The sequence below is a fragment of the Diadema antillarum genome, unplaced genomic scaffold (genome assembly GCF_040938485.1).
Source record: "Diadema antillarum isolate AM-2024a unplaced genomic scaffold, OU_Dant_1.0 seq00001969_RagTag, whole genome shotgun sequence".
Lineage (NCBI taxonomy): Eukaryota > Metazoa > Echinodermata > Echinoidea > Diadematoida > Diadematidae > Diadema > Diadema antillarum.
In genome coordinates, this window is record NW_027272628.1 from 70,740 (window position 1) to 88,968 (window position 18,229).

Sequence of the window (18,229 nt, forward strand, 5' to 3'; positions counted from 1 at the left end):
TAGAGATTATGTGATCACCCTAGTCCATAGTGTGTCACCATTGCCCTTCTGTTTGAGCAAGGCAAATTAATATGCATGAGTAGGTTTGATAACTGTGCCACTAGCTCAAGTTCGTTTTATTTAATTATCTATTTGAATTTTATTAGATAATATCAAGTTTGGATAGATTTCAAAAGGTTGATGGAAAAGTGGGTAAATTCAGTGCTTGAGCACAGAAGGGGTTGAACTTTTCTCTGTCTGTCCTTAATGATGACAAACAACAACATTGGTATAAAAATGGGACTCTCCTTTGCCCCCCCCCCCCTACAGGAAGTGACCACTGCACTGGAGCGCTTTGAGCGCTACCACCCAATCTGGCAGAAGGAGCGAGATGAGACGGTGCAGGAGTTCCTGGACAGCCAGCCCAAGCTGGGAGACTTCCAAACCACCATCGTTCACTACCGAGACTTGGAGGGGGCGATTATGGGTGAACCAGAGTTCTACAACGTTGGTGCCATCGCACTCTACACGGGTAAGGGCATACTGTAGAGCCAAAAATTTTTGCATGCATGAAACTGTCATGATTTTTGTGAGGAGTAAAGATTTGCAAAAGTAAAATGCATGTGAGAGTTTCTTTCTTCCTACGCAATACATTGAATGCTAGTGACAATATGTGAAAAAGACCATTGGTTCCAATTTGTGAAAGTTTCGTGCCGCAAATGTTTCTGATTTTACAGTATCCATGAACGTGTCCAAGCTCTCTCATTTATGAGGTACTTAATCGCGCTGATGAATATGCAATAATTGCAGTTATTTATAGTAGTAGGTGTCGGGTTCAATTCCTGGCTTTTTCTGTCATTTTTTTTTTCACTTCTATAATACTGCTTGATCATGATCTCACAAACAGTGATCCTGGTCATTTGTTAGTGGATAGTTATAAAGTCACATCGATCCTAATGGATTTTTGTGTACCACTTCATTGCTACCCTTACTCAGAAAACCTGAAGCTGTCATTGACCACGGAGACGAAGGCTTGGTGCGTGGCATTTGGCAAGGCTTGCAATGAGAAGTACCGCACCATGATGGAAGAGATCATCGAGTTCATTGACGACATCACCAAGAAGCTCAACCGCCCGATCAAGGACCTGGATGACATCCGCCTGGCCATGAAGGCCCTCAAGGACGTCCGGGAGAACGAGATCCGCATCGACATGGCCATTGGTCCCATTGAGGTAATGTGCGGGAGGTGACATTTGATACAATTGGTGCATTTTGTTCAGAGTGAATTTATTCATTGGAATTGAGGTTCCAAATTCTCTTGGGTCTTTTTATTTTTCATCTTCGTAAGTATTCCTCTCCAATAAGAAATCAGTGTGTAAGAGATGATTAGACATTGTTGTGGACTTACAGGAGCTTTGTGAAAGTGACAGAGAATTAAAAACAGTTTTGATTTTTTTTTCTCTCTTCCAGGAATCATACAATCTGCTGAACAAGTACGAGCTGCTGGTCGCTAAGGAAGATGCAGAGCGGGTGGACACTTTACGCTACAGCTGGGCCAAATTGGCAACACAGGCCACAGAAACCGCCCATCACCTCCTCTCCATTCAGCCCAACTTCCGCGGCGAGCTGGTCGACAACGTCCAGACGTTCATCGTTGACTGTGATGACTTCTACACTTCATACAGGGAGGTGAGTGTCCACTCTATACTTTTATCATGCATGAAAGCCCATGTGGTGATATGAAAAAAATAGCATATGCTGTATAGCATATGAAAATTAAGATGTTATGATGGCTAAAAGGAATGTTCAAATGGAAATGAACCAATCCAAGCCCAGCCTAAAGTCTGCATTTGTTTTCCACCGTTGAAGAGATGGTCAGCTATGGAAGCCAAATATGCCAATAAATCCATTGTCACCGATCCTCCACCCACAGAATGGTCCCATGGTGACGGGCCTGCCCCCTAAGGAGGCCAGCGACCGGCTTCTCATCTACCAGAACCACTTTGACAATCTCTACCGCAAGTACATCACCTACAGCGGCGGGGAAGAGCTCTTTGGTCTCTCTGTCACAGAGTACCCGGAGCTGCTCCAGATCCGCAAGGAGCTGAACCTCCTCCAGAAGCTGTACGGCCTCTACAACGACGTCATCGACCGCGTCAACGGCTACTACGACATCCTCTGGCTGGACGTGGACATCGAAAAGATCAACAATGAACTCATCGACTTCCAGAACAGGTCAGTTCTTTTATGCGTTCACTCTAGCTCCTTGCATGAGAGGCGTGCATTTTCTGTGTGTGCAAGCTTGCCTTGAGGTTTGATTTTTTGCATGCTGTAGTACACTGTGTGTCTGAAAGCATGATGTCTGATTTTATTGTGTAGGATGTGATAAAAAAGTTTGCAATATTTCTTGAGGTTGGAAGATTTTTGTGCATTATAGACATCGTACTCACGTTTACAAATGTTTGTCTTTTGGTGTTAGGCTGTATGTTGTACTGTGTGAGTGTGAAAGAGTGTTTTATGATCTGATTTGTTTTTATATTGACACTTTATAGCAATACTGTTTTTTGTTCTGTACATTTGCTTTCATTTAACAAGAAAATGCAATGTAGATTTTTGTGTTTGTGTGTGACAATACTGATGAATAGTGTAGAAGAAGTTCATTACTTGAAAGATAACTCACTATACCAGGCCAATGCACAACAACACTAAACAGGCAAAATCTAATAAATCTGAAATCTGAAAATCTAATACCTTTGATTTGGACTGAATCATAACTCAAGTGTATGTGCTCACTAATTGCTAACAAGATAACAAAGGTTAGCTAACAGTAAAAAAAATACAGATCTTGTACTTTTTTCAGCACAAAATTATTTTGATATCATTTTTGAAAGAAAGAATAATAAACATCAAAGAGAGTTGCTTATGTTGCTACAATTCTGAAATCCATGAGTCACTATGCCATTGCGTTCCTTACCATAAGCATTTACATACCTCATGGTGACATTGGTTGATATATATCCTGTATATAATTCCTTTGAATGTCCATGTCATTTCATCTCAGATATTTATTTCATGAAGGTGCCTATTGAAGACTTCCTGCAAAGTTTATTCTGAAATTGCTGATAGGCAACTGGTTGTGGGAAATCATGAAGGCCAATTTGAAGAGGAAAAAATTACATCTGTGGAAACTAATCACACGATTTGATTTTGGGACCTCATAACCTTATTTTGTTGAAATGCAGTGTGGGTATCACAAAGTGCCACATTTATGGTAGTGTGAGCCCTGCAAACCAATTCAATATCTGGTTGCATGAGGCTGTAACAAGTACAAAATTTGTATGGCATCCAAGTGGTAACCTTTTGTTGATCTTTATTGATATGTTAATGTATACAGAAGGTGAAATGATAAGTATTCACAAAGAAAAAGACAACATAATTTGTGACAGGAAAGAGGCATAGAAGTTCAAGACAACTGATGCGGCCTCCATCTGAATTTACCTTGAGTCAAACGTTTGGATCGGATGTATGTAAGATATCCACAAATTGGCAACAAATATGTGATAAGGAAGTTATAGATGGCATGCATTAACCCAGAATGTGAGTTTATAATTGCTTGTTGATATTTTTTTCATGTTTTCTTTATTGTTGTTGTTTTTTCTTCTAATAAAGGTTGGTGTTATTGCTGCTACCATCTCATCTTACTTCTTTTTATTTCCTTTTTTTTTTATTGTGCACATGGGAGGTTGAAGTAGCCCAAGGTGTTCAACAGAAAATATAGGGAGCAGGTGTTTTTGAAAGGGAATATGCACTTTTAAGTACTTCTGAGGAATTGCCATCATGATAAACTTTTCTGATCCTTTTTCCATCTGAGGCTGACATTCTGTTGCTTTGTATTCCTGTTTATTCTCTATTCATTTATTATCTACATATCTATATATCTATGAATTGATATATCTGTATATCGATATATCTATATGTCTGTGTACTCCTGTGTACATGTCCATCTGATACACATCTCTTGATAAGTCTGTTCCACCTGCTTGCCTGCCTTCCTTTCACTCTGTCTGTCTGTCTGTCTGTCTGTCTCTCTGTCGCTATCCATCTCTCACTCTCTATCCCTCTCCATCTCTCTCTCTCTTACTTTCACACCCCTAAGCCATCTCTGCTCATGTCTCTCTTTATCTGCCATGTTCTCAATAGTGTATCCATTGTGTGATACAAGATTCGCCCACTTTGGGAAACTATTACATCAGAATATACCTTCGATAGCACCTTCAAAGGCATCTTCCCAAGGAAATCATGAAATATCTGCTACCTATATGCCATGTTGACATGTTGCGGGAGCTGCTACAACCTTCATTTTTTTTTAATAATGTGCCTACTATCCTCTAACCTCCCACTACCCTCATGCACGTGGTTGACCTGTTGCACTAAATTTTAAAAAAGGTTGTTGTTTGAATGAGAGCCAACAATGTCTAACCCTCCTGACACGCTGACATGCAATAATCTGAACATGTATATTACTTACCACGCCATGCAACTTGTCCATATCCCGACCCTGCTACTGGAAAAGTGGAAATTTTCACGCATCTCGTCCATCAAGAAAGCGGTGCAAAAATGGAAGCTCGCAAATTTGTTTGCTTATACGTAACCCTATTTTCTGTTCTGATTTTGCGGAATTAAAAAGCACACAAATCTCATCTTACTTGACTGAGCGTGAAAAATTGCTTGTCCGAAAATTTCCACTGCTGCAGTACTTACCTATACCACATCCACACACTATACACACATACACTCATGATACGATGCATTACTGATGCGAATCCTGTCATTGTTGATCAAGGTCATTGATTTTCATGATAGAAATCCAAACAATGAACAGTAGAAACTTACAGTCTTTGGCTGGCTGGCTGGCTGGCTGGTACTTAAGTTGAATTGATATATTCTTAGAATTCATTACCTTGCAGTCAAACTATTCAATATTTTTGCTTGGGTATTCAATGGGAGTGATGCAGGGTGTTGTGTAAGTGATGCCCAGCAATCTGCATGTAATTAAAAAAGTCCAACAGATGATTTATTTTTGTCATTATCATTGCCATCATTATTTTGATAATAACAATATTGATGGTGATTATTGCAAGCATTTCTATTATTTTTTATCATATCATCATCATAATCAATAAAATTAAAAATTGGCAATGGTAATGAGAAAAACAAATCAAAGTTTGTATCAACTTGCCAGCTTGTATGATCAAGAATGCTTAATATAAAGAAAGCTCAGAATTTTTTCATGCATATGGTACCTCTGGAACATAATCAACCACTTTCCTTCTGAATTAGACAATGGCATCAAGCATATCACTGCTCATACTCAACAGTAGATGGCATGTATTATTTTCACTCATATCCACCAAGTCAAGTATATATTGCAGGAACACAATCATTCAACTGCATATTTCATGAATTATTATATCCCCCACAAAGTCTCCATCAGGGACAAAAAACAACAACAAACAAATTATGGAAATTATAGAAAAGCACACAGAGAGCACAGACCTCCACCAAGCAGCTCATTTCCACCCGATATTATAGTCATGCATTCCCATTGTGTAAGAAAAAAATGAATTGCTGGTCATCATCATGATATGGTATACAAAAGAATGATGGTGCATGATACTCAGTAATCTAGCTATTCATTGTAGAGTTAAGATCAGGTATAATGCTGAAGATGGCCCTATTTTCCAGTGATAAAGAATGCTTTAAAGAATTCAACAAAATTCCTGGATTCAGGCAGAGATCTGGATCACTACCAAAATAAATGAATCTGTTCCTTGTAACATTATCAACTCATCCTGAAATCTAAATCCGTTCATAACTTGTTGCATGATTTTACAAACAAACATCAAACATGAGTGGATGTGATAAAGATTTAACTCAGTGTAATTGTTGACTTGCTTGGTTTGGTTTTTTAACAAATCGTGACTAATGCTAATTAACATTGTGAAAATTGTCAGTGAGTCTTTTGAACCTTGTCCAGTAAAAGTTGCATGTTTTTTAGAGTGAAAAGAGATATGTGCATGGATGTTTTCTGTCGCAAAGCTATGCGTTGAATGCAATGCTATCAGTTTACAACAACATTCATGTTTACATCAAGAAAACTAAACATCACAATGATCTCTGAGCCAAACGGGCAGATTGTTTGTTTTGTTGTCATCAAATTTTAAAAATTGCAATAAAAGAAATATCTGTAAGATGCTAAGTTAAACCATAAGCAAATTTTTCTTTTTTTCATATATGTCGAAATGTTGAAAGGAAAATCACACAAATCACAAGTAAATAGTCGATAACAGTATTACTTTTGTGATTTTATTTGCATCATAAAGACGTACAAATCTTTGACATGTTATCCCAACTGACACTCTGCAATGTGATGAGCTTTATAGTAGTAAGAGAGGGGATAAGGAAAAAAAGAAGAAATATATTGAAGCTATGGTGTGTCTATTGCCACAGAAGAGGTTATAAAAAAAAAACACAACAAGAAATATGGAAACTATGAAAAGTTGTTTGCCATGAAAAACAAAAAACAAAACAAAACAAAAGGAAACCCATTGAAGAAGATATGAAAAACTCAACACTGTCACAAACAACAACCTACCAAAAGATGCCGCAAGCTGCCGCGTGCACTGAAGGAGTGGCCGGCCTTCAATGCCCTCAAGAAGACCATCGACGACTTCAACGAGACGTGTCCCCTCCTAGAGCTGATGACCAACAAGGCCATGAAGCCTCGCCACTGGCAGCGCATGGCCGACACCACTGGCCACGTCTTTGAGGTGGAGAGCGAGTCCTTCTGTCTGCGAAACATCATGGAGGCACCTCTGCTTGAGAACAAAGAAGATATTGAGGTAAGGAAAGGAATTCCTTGGTTGTCTTTTTTAAAAACCATTTTATTTGATGAAGTGACTTTCTCATTTTCTTTTAGAGAGAGAGAAAGCTAGGATTGACAAGTATGTAGTTTAAATCAGGGCTGTCAGTGTATGTCCTTGTGTGATACAAGTAATAGACTGACTTCTATTAAGCAGCTCCTGAGGTATTGGTTTTTCTCCATCTAGAGTAATCCATAGAGCAGTTTGTTTTTGGACTCGATTTTTTGGCATTGGGGGAGTTATTAAATAAGTAGAAATGGAAGATTACAGTGCTTTTGTTGTTTTTCTGATTCAGTATTTAATGAATCAGCTCACTTACTGCAAACCTTGTTTATTTCTATCGTTTTTCTTATTTCTGTATCCAAAACTATTTCCTCATATCTCTACTCCCTTTTGCTGTACAGCATATTGATGTACTGTCACTGGAAATGTGTAATTCAACCCAATTTTGTTGTATGAATGGACTTAAGTAAACTGTCAGGGGGTGACCTGATCTGTTAAAATGTTTGATTCATTTTTTGCGTTTGCTTAGTACAACGTACAGATTGCTTTTTAATCATTTGAGAAATTTGATTTTATTTTCGAACTTCAGGATATCTGCATCTCGGCTGTGAAGGAGAAGGACATTGAGGCCAAGCTGAAGGTCACCATCGCGGAGTGGAGCGCACGGGACCTCACCTTTGGCAACTTCAAGAACCGTGGCGAGCTGCTGCTGCGTGGGGACAACACCACGGAGATCATCGGACTCATGGAGGACAGCTTGATGGTGCTGGGATCACTCATGAGTAACAGGTGGGTGGTGGTGGTGGTGGGGCAGGTTTCGCTGATGGGTTTTTATTTGGCCCGGAGAGCATTGTGGAAGTTATCAGTGAGAGATGGATTCAATGTAACTTCAAAATATCACCTCATGTTGTTTAAAGAAAAAATAGATCTGTAGTTTTTATAATGATAATTAATGATGGTTATATAGTGCATAACATATAGTGCATATGCTCCTATGCATGCAAGAAAAGAAAAGGTTATAAACAGGATAACTTTAATTCGTACAGATAACACCTTTTGCACAGCTTTAACACAGCGGGAAGTATGTGTTACATATTCATGCTTCCTCTCACATTTTCCATCAGAATCAAAGACAAAATGCAAGCTCATGGCCTGTGCCCTGGTGGCAAATGGTGCAATGCACATGGGATTTCACTGTTTGCAACATTTCTTTTAAAATTTAGGCTCTGTTGGGCTTTGAAATGGGTGTAACAACTACAAAATAAGTGAGCAGTATGAGGGATTTAATCACTTGTGCTTGCAATAGCTCAGTGATATGTTGTGGAACTTCATGCCATTATCAATATGATGTATAGTGATACACATATCCTGTGTTTGAATGAGTCCATTTGCTGAATAGTTTTATTTGATTCGGTGAGAAGTATATGTTTGACTGTTGGGAATATCAACATGGGCAAGCTTTCATAATGAAGCAACACATATAGTGAAACCTGACCATTGATATTGGCTGATCAGACTGTCAAATGGACACCTCTTAACCTATTTGACGTAATTTAAGTAGGTATTTGTATTCTTCAAATACCACTAATAGAAATAGATTGAAACTGCACTAAATAATCTCACAACTTTTGACAAATAGCAATTGGGAGTATCTATGAACCACCAAAAGTAATTTCACTATCTTTTGTCACACATTTTGCTGTTGTGACTTACTACCAAAGACCCTACAGAGCAGTTGCAGCATTCATTCACATAGAATTACATTATAGTACTAGAAGTGAGTGAAGATTTCCTTTGATGACTCAATGCACTTTGCAATGTCCTCTCACAAAATCATAGATACAATGCTCCCTTCAAGAAGAACATCCAGCAGTGGGTGCAGAACCTCTCCAACACCAGTGAGATCATTGAGCAGTGGATGCAGGTCCAGAACCTGTGGGTCTACCTGGAGGCCGTCTTTGTGGGTGGTGACATCGCCAAGCAGCTGCCCAAGGTCAGTTGGTTTTGCCAGAGTAGCCCATGGCCAATTTGGGACAAACAGGACTTTCGAATCCTTGCAGTCTTTCTTGTTGGTCAAGAAGGCGTCTTTATTTGTTTCTGTGTTTTTATTTTCAAATTTGAATGTGGCATCAATCTACCTTGTAGTAGTGAATGCAAATTGTGAATGAGAAACTGAAATAGCCTCCCAATACATGCGATATCTGTGTTCACTAATGTTGGGATAACTGAAAATGATGCTTACATATAGAACCAATGTCACATTCCTTTTCATATTTTTTTTTCAACTTGTACATGACAGTGGTATCATGGTGATACCAAAGATTGCAAAAAATGGAGGTAGTTGGGAACAGGGTGGTCAAATTTAGAACGTGGTGCAGTGCTGCGTGGGAGACGAGACCATGGGACAGCTCCTGCCTCACCTCCTGGAGCAGCTAGAACTTTGTCAGAAGTCTCTCACAGGGTAAGTCCTCCTCCTCCTCCTCCACCACCTCCTCCTCCTCCTCCTCCTCCTCCTCCTCCTCCTCCTCCTCTTCCTCTTCCTCCTCCTCCTCCTCTTGCATCTCCCTCTATATGTTCCTCTTTGTTGCTCAGTATCTCTCAATATGACTCCTCCTGCCTGTGCTACCTTTCTACCACCGTATCCATCCTATCCCTATTCATTTCTTTCTTATCCCTCCTCATTTTCACTTGTTTGTCCTTCTCTTTCCATATATCTTTATCCAATTCTCTATTTCTTTAAACTACATCTTTTCAGCCATATCTTCGTGTCAATTGATCTAAGCTGTGTTTTTCATTTAATAGTAACATTGTCGATTTCACTTGCTGAAAGGCTTTCCTTAAGATTAGCAAAAAACCAGGCCAGGCCTCAGACTCCCACACCATCCAGGCCCAACTCCTCAGCATCTTTGACAACACCAAGAAAGGCTTTCCTTAACCCTAATCAGGCTGGGGGGGGGGGGGGGGGGGGGGGGGGGGGGGGGGGGGGGGGGAATCCGCCCCCCCTCGACGTTTCGCGCAATATCTTCGCAGCGCGAAAAATGTTTGTGACAAATTTTGGCCAAAAAACAAACAAAAACAAAAGGTCGAAAAACAAAGAAATACTTAAGAAATTCAAAAAACAATCAAATACATAAGAAATTAATTTTGATACAGATTTTTTTTTATCCTATGTCTCAGGAGAATGATACAAGAAACATTTTAAAAAAGAAATTTGCTTAATTAGAGCATTAATAAGTGATTTAGAGCCCAAAACTGATTTTATGCATAAATTACAATAATTAATTAATATAAAATATAAGAAATATTTTTCGGAGAAAGCAACCATACATTTTGATAGTATACGTCGCGGGCGTCGCGTGTGCTGATTTTCGGCGCGATCACGCGTTCCATAGGCGAGATCTGAAGGGGGGGGGCGGAATCCGCCCCCAGATATAGCATAGCCAAAAAAGCCCAGCCTGATAAGGGTTAAGATTAACAAAAAACAATCTGCGTGATATGCCACATTGTTGTACCATATTTTTTGTATGATTATAGATATATAGATGAATCCTCATGATGGTACTTGACAGTTAGGCCCACCAATTTGAAAATTGGCACCCATTCACGTCAATGATTCAACTCTCGGCGCTTGCCTTTTCAACAAGAACTCGCATCTAAACAAAGTGCGATGGATTCTTCACAGATACCTGGAGAAGAAGCGCCTGCTCTTCCCTCGATTCTTCTTTGTGTCGGACCCCGCCCTGCTGGAGATACTCGGCCAGGCCTCGGATTCCCACACCATCCAAGCCCACCTCCTAAGCATCTTTGACAACACCAAGACTGTGCGCTTCCACGAGAAGGACTACGACCGCATCCTCTCCATCCAGTCCTCAGAGGGAGAAGTGGTCGATGTAAGGATGTCGTGGTGGTCGTTGAATCTTAAGTGTGCATGTGGCATCGCATTTGTGATAGAGAGTGTTTCATAACTCATTAAGGCTTTGAAAAAGAAAGAGTTCGACTAGCTTGATATTGTAACTGTTTATTTTCGAATCTTGTTATTGCATGTTCTTCTGATTTGAATGTGCATTGTTGTGATTCCCCATCTTTTCTCTGTTCTTGTGTTTGGAAGAAATGTTGCCGATTTTTTATCACATTGTGAAAATCCCAGTCAATATCAAGAATGTGTTGTGACAAAAGGATAAGTGAGTAATTGCTCAGAGCAGAGCAAAATATTCTAGAAACAATTTGAAGTATATTAATTTTTGTTGTTCTTATGATAACCTTGTCTGCAGCTTGAACTCTGAATCACAATTTTCAATTTTTGTTTTCCCTCACAGCTGGACAAGGCAGTGATGGCATCGGGCAATGTGGAGTTGTGGCTCATGAACCTGATGGTGGTTGCCCAGCGCTCGCTTCACGGCGTGATCCGCACAGCGGCCATGGCTGTCCAGGATTCCAGTCTGGAGATCATTGAGTTCCTCAACACCTACCAGGCTCAGGTAAGTTTCTTTGTCGTTGTTGTTGATGTCGCTGCCCTTTGGGGGAGTCTTCCAAACACTGAGTAGCCTTCCTATTTGCATGCCTTGCAGTGACTGCAAATTTCATGTATATCTGACAGTTAGAATTGGAGATAAAGATAGTGAGCTGGTTCAGTAGGTAACTGTTGATATACAAAAAAGAGACCTCAAATGAATTAAAAAGACATAAGCTGAAGGTCGCTTGTATGAAACAGTGTCAGCTTCGGTTTGTAAAAAAATCTCATATGTAACTTCCTCTTCAGAGCTGGATCAAAACCTTAATGGAGAGATCTGTGTAGCTAGTTTCCCAAGAAAGGGTGCATTGTGTCAACTCTTCTGTGGTTCACCCTAGGTTGCTATCAATAGTCTGCTGTTTGTTTGTGGGTTCACTTCAGCCGTATAAAGACAATTCAAAGTCATGATTTGAAGCCAATCACAAGAGCATGTCTGTACTCCTTTATTAGTTCAGTTGCAGTCCGTCGTGTCTACAACACATATGGATACATGTATCAGTATACTGTACTGGCTATCATAATTATAGTCTGTGTCTTCAGACCATGTATGACTAGTCTACAACTCAGTCTCCTATATAACATTCCTCCCCCTTTAGATAATTATACCTGGGATTTTTTTTTTTTCAAACTGAAAATTTTCTAAATCAACATTTCACATACTCGTTACATTTCCCTCATTGCTTTGGTTAAACCAAAGTATACAAAATATTTCTTCAAACCCAATAACTTCTCCTTACTTATAACAAATGGTTTGAGTGAAACCACACTTTCTAATTATCAATCTTTTTAGACACTGTTTCTGTGTACTCATAACCTATGATGAAATATCTTACAATGCTTGAGTTTTTTTTTTTAAAACATAACTTTCACCTTTTCCTGGCAAAACTGAGACTGACTTCTCACCAGTGCAAATAATTGAGTACAACATTAACTTTGTATCTTCTTTAACCTCGTAACCATTAATCCTTCACTTCCTTTCAACTTTACCCATGTAACACATCAAACGTTACACAACTCTTTGTACAACTCTTTTTACAGTAAAACTTAGTGTTTTTACTTGTACATAACATATTCATCAAATCTTTTGGGTGTTTTTGTGTTTCTGTTGGAAGTGCGTCTGTGTTTGGGGTGTGTGTGTCATGCCTGGCATGTCTGTATCTGTGGGTGAGGGGATTTCCTCCACGTTCCTGTCGGAGGGTGCTGCACTTGATGGAGCTTCACTTGCTGGAGCTTCGTCAAGCAGCTCTCCAGTCGTGCCTGGCGCTTCTATCGGCAACCCGACTGGTGGTTCCTCAGGTGGTTGAAATGCCTCTGTAGGCTGTGGGATAGCACGTTCCTCTGTGGTGTACTTCCTGATCTGGTTGAGGTTGCGGCGGACCACTCTCCCATCATCAAGCTCAACGTTACACATGACGGGATTGTTGATTTCGGCGACTTTTCCGTACAGCCATGTTGGGCCTGCATAGAAATTCTTTACCATCAAGTGGTCACCACTACGGAAGATTCTCTCCTTCCTCCCTCGATCCCGTGTCTGCTTCATCAACGCTTGCTTTCGCCTCACCGACTTGTTGAAATCTGGCCGCATATTGTCAAGTCTCGTGCGGACTTTCCTCTTGAACATCAGCTCACTGGGCGACTTCCCCGTGGTTTCCTGAGGTGTAACACGATATCTCAGCAAGAACTTTTGCAGCTTCTTCTCCAGGTCAGGATCTGTTCCTTTCCTCATTCTTGCTTTGACAGTCTGCACAGCTCTTTCAGCTAATCTATTGCTGGATGGGTGTTTCGGGGGTGTTTGGATGTGGCAAATACCATTGTTTGTCATGAATGTGGCAAAGTCTTCTGACACAAATTGTGTACGGTTGTCGGTAACCACTGTCTCCGGAATGCCATGTGTGGCAAACACTCTTCTCAAGGCTGTCACTGTGGCTGTAGTTGTTGCTCCTTTAACCCGAACAGCTTCAATCCACTTGCTGTGAGCATCAACAATGATCAGGACATTCTCATCTCCGATGGTGGCATAATCACAGTGAATACGACTCCTTGGCTTGTCAGGAAATTCCCATGGGTGGATAGGCGATGCAGCAGGGCTGTGTTGACTCTGCTGGCAACTTGGACAACTCTTCACTTGCTGTTCCAGTTGGCTGTCTATTCCTGGCCACCAAACATAGGATCTAGCCAGAGCTTTCATCTTTACGATGCCTGGATGGGTGCTATGTAGCTCTTTGAGAATCCTTTCTTTGATGTCCGCATGGTTGGGTATGACCACTCGTGGTCCCCACAGGATGACATCGTCTTCTCCTGTCAACTCATCCTTCTTGTAGGAGTATACCCTGACTTCTTCAGGCAGATTCCTTGTGTATTGGCCACCCTTCCTGGATATATCTCTTCACCTGCGTAAGAACTTTGTCTTTCCTGGTGGCGCTCTTCACTTCCTGAGCATTAACTGGGCTCGTTTCGATGTTAGTCAACAGGTTGAGGTGTGCCCTTCGAGTTTCATCCAGCTCCGCCAGATCTGGATGATCCCATGAACTTCCCTCTTCTGGAATAGGCAGGCGTGACAACGCATCAGCGTTTTGGTGATGTTTTCCGTCACGATGAACAATGTCGTAGCTGTATGCTGACAGGATCATATGCCATCTTGCCACTCGTGCGGACGCTATCAGACTTGCGGTCTTGTGCTCCCCAAAAAGTCCTATCAAGGGCTTATGGTCTGTGACAGTTGTGAAGTGTCGGCCATGCAGCTGTTTGTGGAACCTCTTCAGCCCGAAAATGATAGACAGGCCTTCTTTCTCATATTGAGCATAATTCATCTCACTTGGCTTCAATGTGCGAGATGCAAAAGCAACTGGGCATTCCTCGCCATCTGCATCCACTTGGCTTATTACCGCACCAAGCCCATACGGGCTTGCGTCCGTCTGTAGCAGCAGCGGCTTTGACGTGTCATAGTGTGTTAAGACACAGTTCCTCTCCAATAGATGCTTGGATCTTTGGAAGGCAGCTTCTTCCTTTTTCCCCACTTGAACTTCGGGTCGGGCTTGCTGCTTCATTTCCCATTGGTGTTTGACCTGTAGTCAGCCTTCAGCAGCTCAGTCAACGGCGCGATCTCCTGGGACAGATTGGGGATAAACTTTCCGTAATATCCGAGCAATCCCAGATAGGCCCGAAGTTGACTCTGGTTTACTGGCTGTTCTGCTTGGCGTATGGCATCTACCTTGTCTTGTAGGGGTCGAAGGCCATTCTTGTCCACGTAATGACCTAGATACTCTACTGAATCTTTCATCAGTGCACACTTTTCCTTCTTCAAGTGCAATCCATTGCTCTGTAGCCTGGATAGAACTGCTTCCAGGTGTTTCAGGTGGTCTTCATCAGTCTTTCCGCTGATGATTATTATGTCATCCAAGTAGGGCTTGCACATTGGGATATCTGCTAAGAGGCTTTCCATTGTCCTCTGGAACAAGGCTGGAGCACTTGCTATCCCAAAAGGCAGTCTTGTGTACTCAAATAGACCTCTATGAGTGTTGATTGTCGTATACTTGCGAGCCTCAGGGTCTAACTCTATCTGATGATAGGCGTGGCGTAGATCTAGCTTAGAGAACTTTTCTCCACCTTCAAGTTCCTGTAGAAGATCTTCCAGTGTTGGCAGGGGATACTGCTCTACCTTTAACATCTTGTTTGCTGTCAACTTGAAGTTACTGCAAATTCTCATACTCCCATCTGGCTTGGGTACTGCGATGATTGGGCAGTTTTCACAGGCGTGATGATGCCTTCCTCCAACAATTCATCGATTGCGGCATCTATCTGCTTCTTGGCAGCATAGGAAACAAGGGCTGCTTTGTAAAAACTCCCTTTCTCTCCACCTTCCTGTGGGTAAACTTTTGCTTGGTATCCTTGCAGCTTTCCAAGCTTTGTACAGTCAAATGTCTCTTTGTGTTTGTCAAGGATGTCCTGTAGGCTGCTCTGTACATTGTGGACAGTTCCATCATGGACTGAGACTTGGCTGTGCAGTTCAGTACACGACTGCAACACTTCAGGGGCTTCCTGTATCCAATCTCTACCTAACAGGTTAACACCCTTCTCTACTACAAGGAGTGAGAGTTTCTTTGATGTTTGGCTGTTGTCAAACTCGACATCCACTTTGACTTCTCCAACGATTGGCACACTGCTGCCGGTGTATGTCTTCAGAGACAGATGAGATTGAGTCAGTTCTCCTGGACTTCCCACTTTGCGATACACTCCGCTGGATATCATCATCCATGGGCTACCAGTGTCTACTTCCATTTTTGTATGATATCCGTTGAGCTTTACCTTGGCCTGGTAAGGCTCGCGATATCCTATCCTGTTTACTGTAGCATCTTGGATATGACTCATCTCATTCTCTGATTGTTCCGGTTCATCGGGAGAATCACTGTTACCATCATCATTGTTCATATGTTGAGCTGCTTTTGTTTGCTTGTACTTCCGTACTTTGTCGCATAGACTCTTTGTTTGCCCAGTCTTGGCACACTTGAAGCATGTTTTGTCCTTGAAACGGCATGTCCATGGGGTATGGTAACCACCGCATCGCCAACATCTAGTTTTAGTGGAGCTTCCACTTGGGTTGCTTGGCTTTTTAAGTGTCTTTTTCACTTGCTTGGGCTGACGTGAATTCTTGTCTTGGATCTTTCCGACCGTGGACTCAGGCGTTTTACTTAACACTTTCAGTCTCTCCACATCTTGGTTAGCAACTTCCATTGCTGTAGCTGTTTGAAGTGCTTTCTTCAACGTTAGCGATGGTTCGCTCAGCAACTTGTGCTGGATACCAACATCACGGCATCCCATCCTCGTCGCCAAAATTTGTTATGTTTGTGGGTTCACTTCAGCCGAATAAAGACAATTCAAAGTCATAATTTGAAGCCAATCACAAGAGCATGTCTGTACTCCTTTATGAGTTCAGTTGCAGTCCGTCGTGTCTACAACACATATTGATACATGTATCAGTATACTGTACTGGCTATCATATAGTCTGTGTCTTCAGACCATGTATGACTAGTCTACAACTCATTCTCCTATATAACATCTGCAAATTTTATCAATCATACATATCATGCCAATGAAGAAGAAAAAAGGAATGGGGATTCTGAAATACCAAATATAAATTCAGATAAGTGGAAGGTTTTAGTTTTTGCTTTTCTAAGTGCCCTGCTTTACCAGGTTCAGTGCTTTGTTCTCCCTACAGATTGGCCTGCTGGGGATCCAGATGATCTGGACACGAGATGCCCAAGAGGCGCTGACCAACGCCAAGTATGACCGCAAGGTGATGCAGCAGACCAACCAGGTATTCCTGGAACTGCTCAACCTCCTCATCGCCCAGACAACCCGCAACCTGAGCAAGGTGGAGCGGCGCAAGTTTGAGACTCTCATCACCATCCACGTTCACCAGAGGGACATCTTTGATGACCTGGTGAGACTCGGACCATTTTGGTCTCTCATCTCCATTTTATTACTAGACATGATAAATACTAGTAATGATAATAATGGTGATGATGATGATGGCAATACTGACAGTGTTGCTGTAGATGATGATGATGACGATGGTGATGAGGATAGCAAAGATGATGATGGCGATGATGACAGTGATGATGATGATGATGATGACAACTAAGCTGTGCTTGAGGGGTTCCCCCCCCCCCCCCCCAGGGTGTCCTCTTCAGCATGAGCAACATTCTCATGGTGGGCTCTTCCATTTTCACATTGTATATTTCAAAATCTTTTTTCTTTCTTGTGGCTCAGGTGCGCATGCACATCAAGACTCCGTCTGACTTTGAGTGGCTCAAGCAGTGTCGCTTCTACTTCAATGAGGACAATGACAAGACAATTGTCTCCATCACCGATGTCGACTTCATCTACCAGAATGAGTTCTTGGGTTGCACTGAGCGTCTTGTCATTACACCTCTCACAGACAGGTAGGTCTCATTTTCTGATGCCTCTTGCATGAAAGGTGACTTGTTTTCTCCTTTGGAACTTATTACTCTGGGGATAGCTATGTGGGATGTTTGGTGTGGTTGTGTGAATTAAAAAAAGAAATCAACAGGCAAGCAAACATGTGAAATTTGTGTGTGACATATTTCTATAGAAAGCAGTCCTCTTATCTGTACAGCTGATTGAGCTGTCCCTAATCTTATGAACAGACAAATCTTGCATGATTAATCTCAGTTGGGGAGTTGCTGGGTACTGGACATATGGCTGCCTTACTGTTTGAATTCTGAGTTTTTCTATTGATTGCTCCATTTTGTTTCCTCTGTAGATGTTACATCACCCTGTCCCAAGCTCTGGGTATGAGTATGGGCGGGGCCCCAGCTGGTCCTGCTGGGACCGGTAAGACCGAGACCACCAAGGACATGGGCCGCTCCCTCGGCAAGTATGTCGTCGTCTTCAACTGCTCTGATCAGATGGACTACAGAGGTCTTGGCCGTATCTACAAAGGTAGACTTATTGATTTATCAATTTGACATGCCTGTGTTGCATCTGTAGTAGTTAGGCTGAAATCCATTATATTGCCTCTCACACCTTCCTTTTGGCAGTACATGCATTTCATAGGAATAAGAAAGCAGTGAAGATGGAGAAAAGTAAAGGATCTTTTATATTCATGTATACTACAGGATGTATGCAGTCAACCCTCGGTTGCTTTTCTAGTTAGCATTTATAAGTATGAAAGGCGTTGTTGGCATGTATGTTTCTCAGTCAAGAAATAGGAAAAGATCATTCCAAGATATTTAAGAATCTGAAAAGGTAGTGCACTGGTTGAAGACAGTCAACCGGATACATATTCTGCAGA

The 18,229-nt window shown here is 41.6% G+C and overlaps 1 protein-coding gene across 1 annotated transcript in view; it reads left to right on the forward strand.

The window, feature by feature from the left end:
- Nucleotides 1–18,229, forward strand: part of LOC139713445 (dynein axonemal heavy chain 5-like) — a 77,716-nt gene that overhangs the window by 26,572 nt on the left and 32,915 nt on the right. Inside the window, 13 exon segments of the mRNA XM_071625175.1 lie at nucleotides 310–511; nucleotides 976–1,211; nucleotides 1,450–1,668; nucleotides 1,913–2,214; nucleotides 6,641–6,881; nucleotides 7,495–7,694; nucleotides 8,745–8,898; nucleotides 9,227–9,366; nucleotides 10,588–10,795; nucleotides 11,222–11,383; nucleotides 16,631–16,855; nucleotides 17,185–17,357; nucleotides 17,699–17,877. Of these exon segments, the coding sequence (XP_071481276.1) occupies nucleotides 310–511; nucleotides 976–1,211; nucleotides 1,450–1,668; nucleotides 1,913–2,214; nucleotides 6,641–6,881; nucleotides 7,495–7,694; nucleotides 8,745–8,898; nucleotides 9,227–9,366; nucleotides 10,588–10,795; nucleotides 11,222–11,383; nucleotides 16,631–16,855; nucleotides 17,185–17,357; nucleotides 17,699–17,877 (2,641 nt within the window).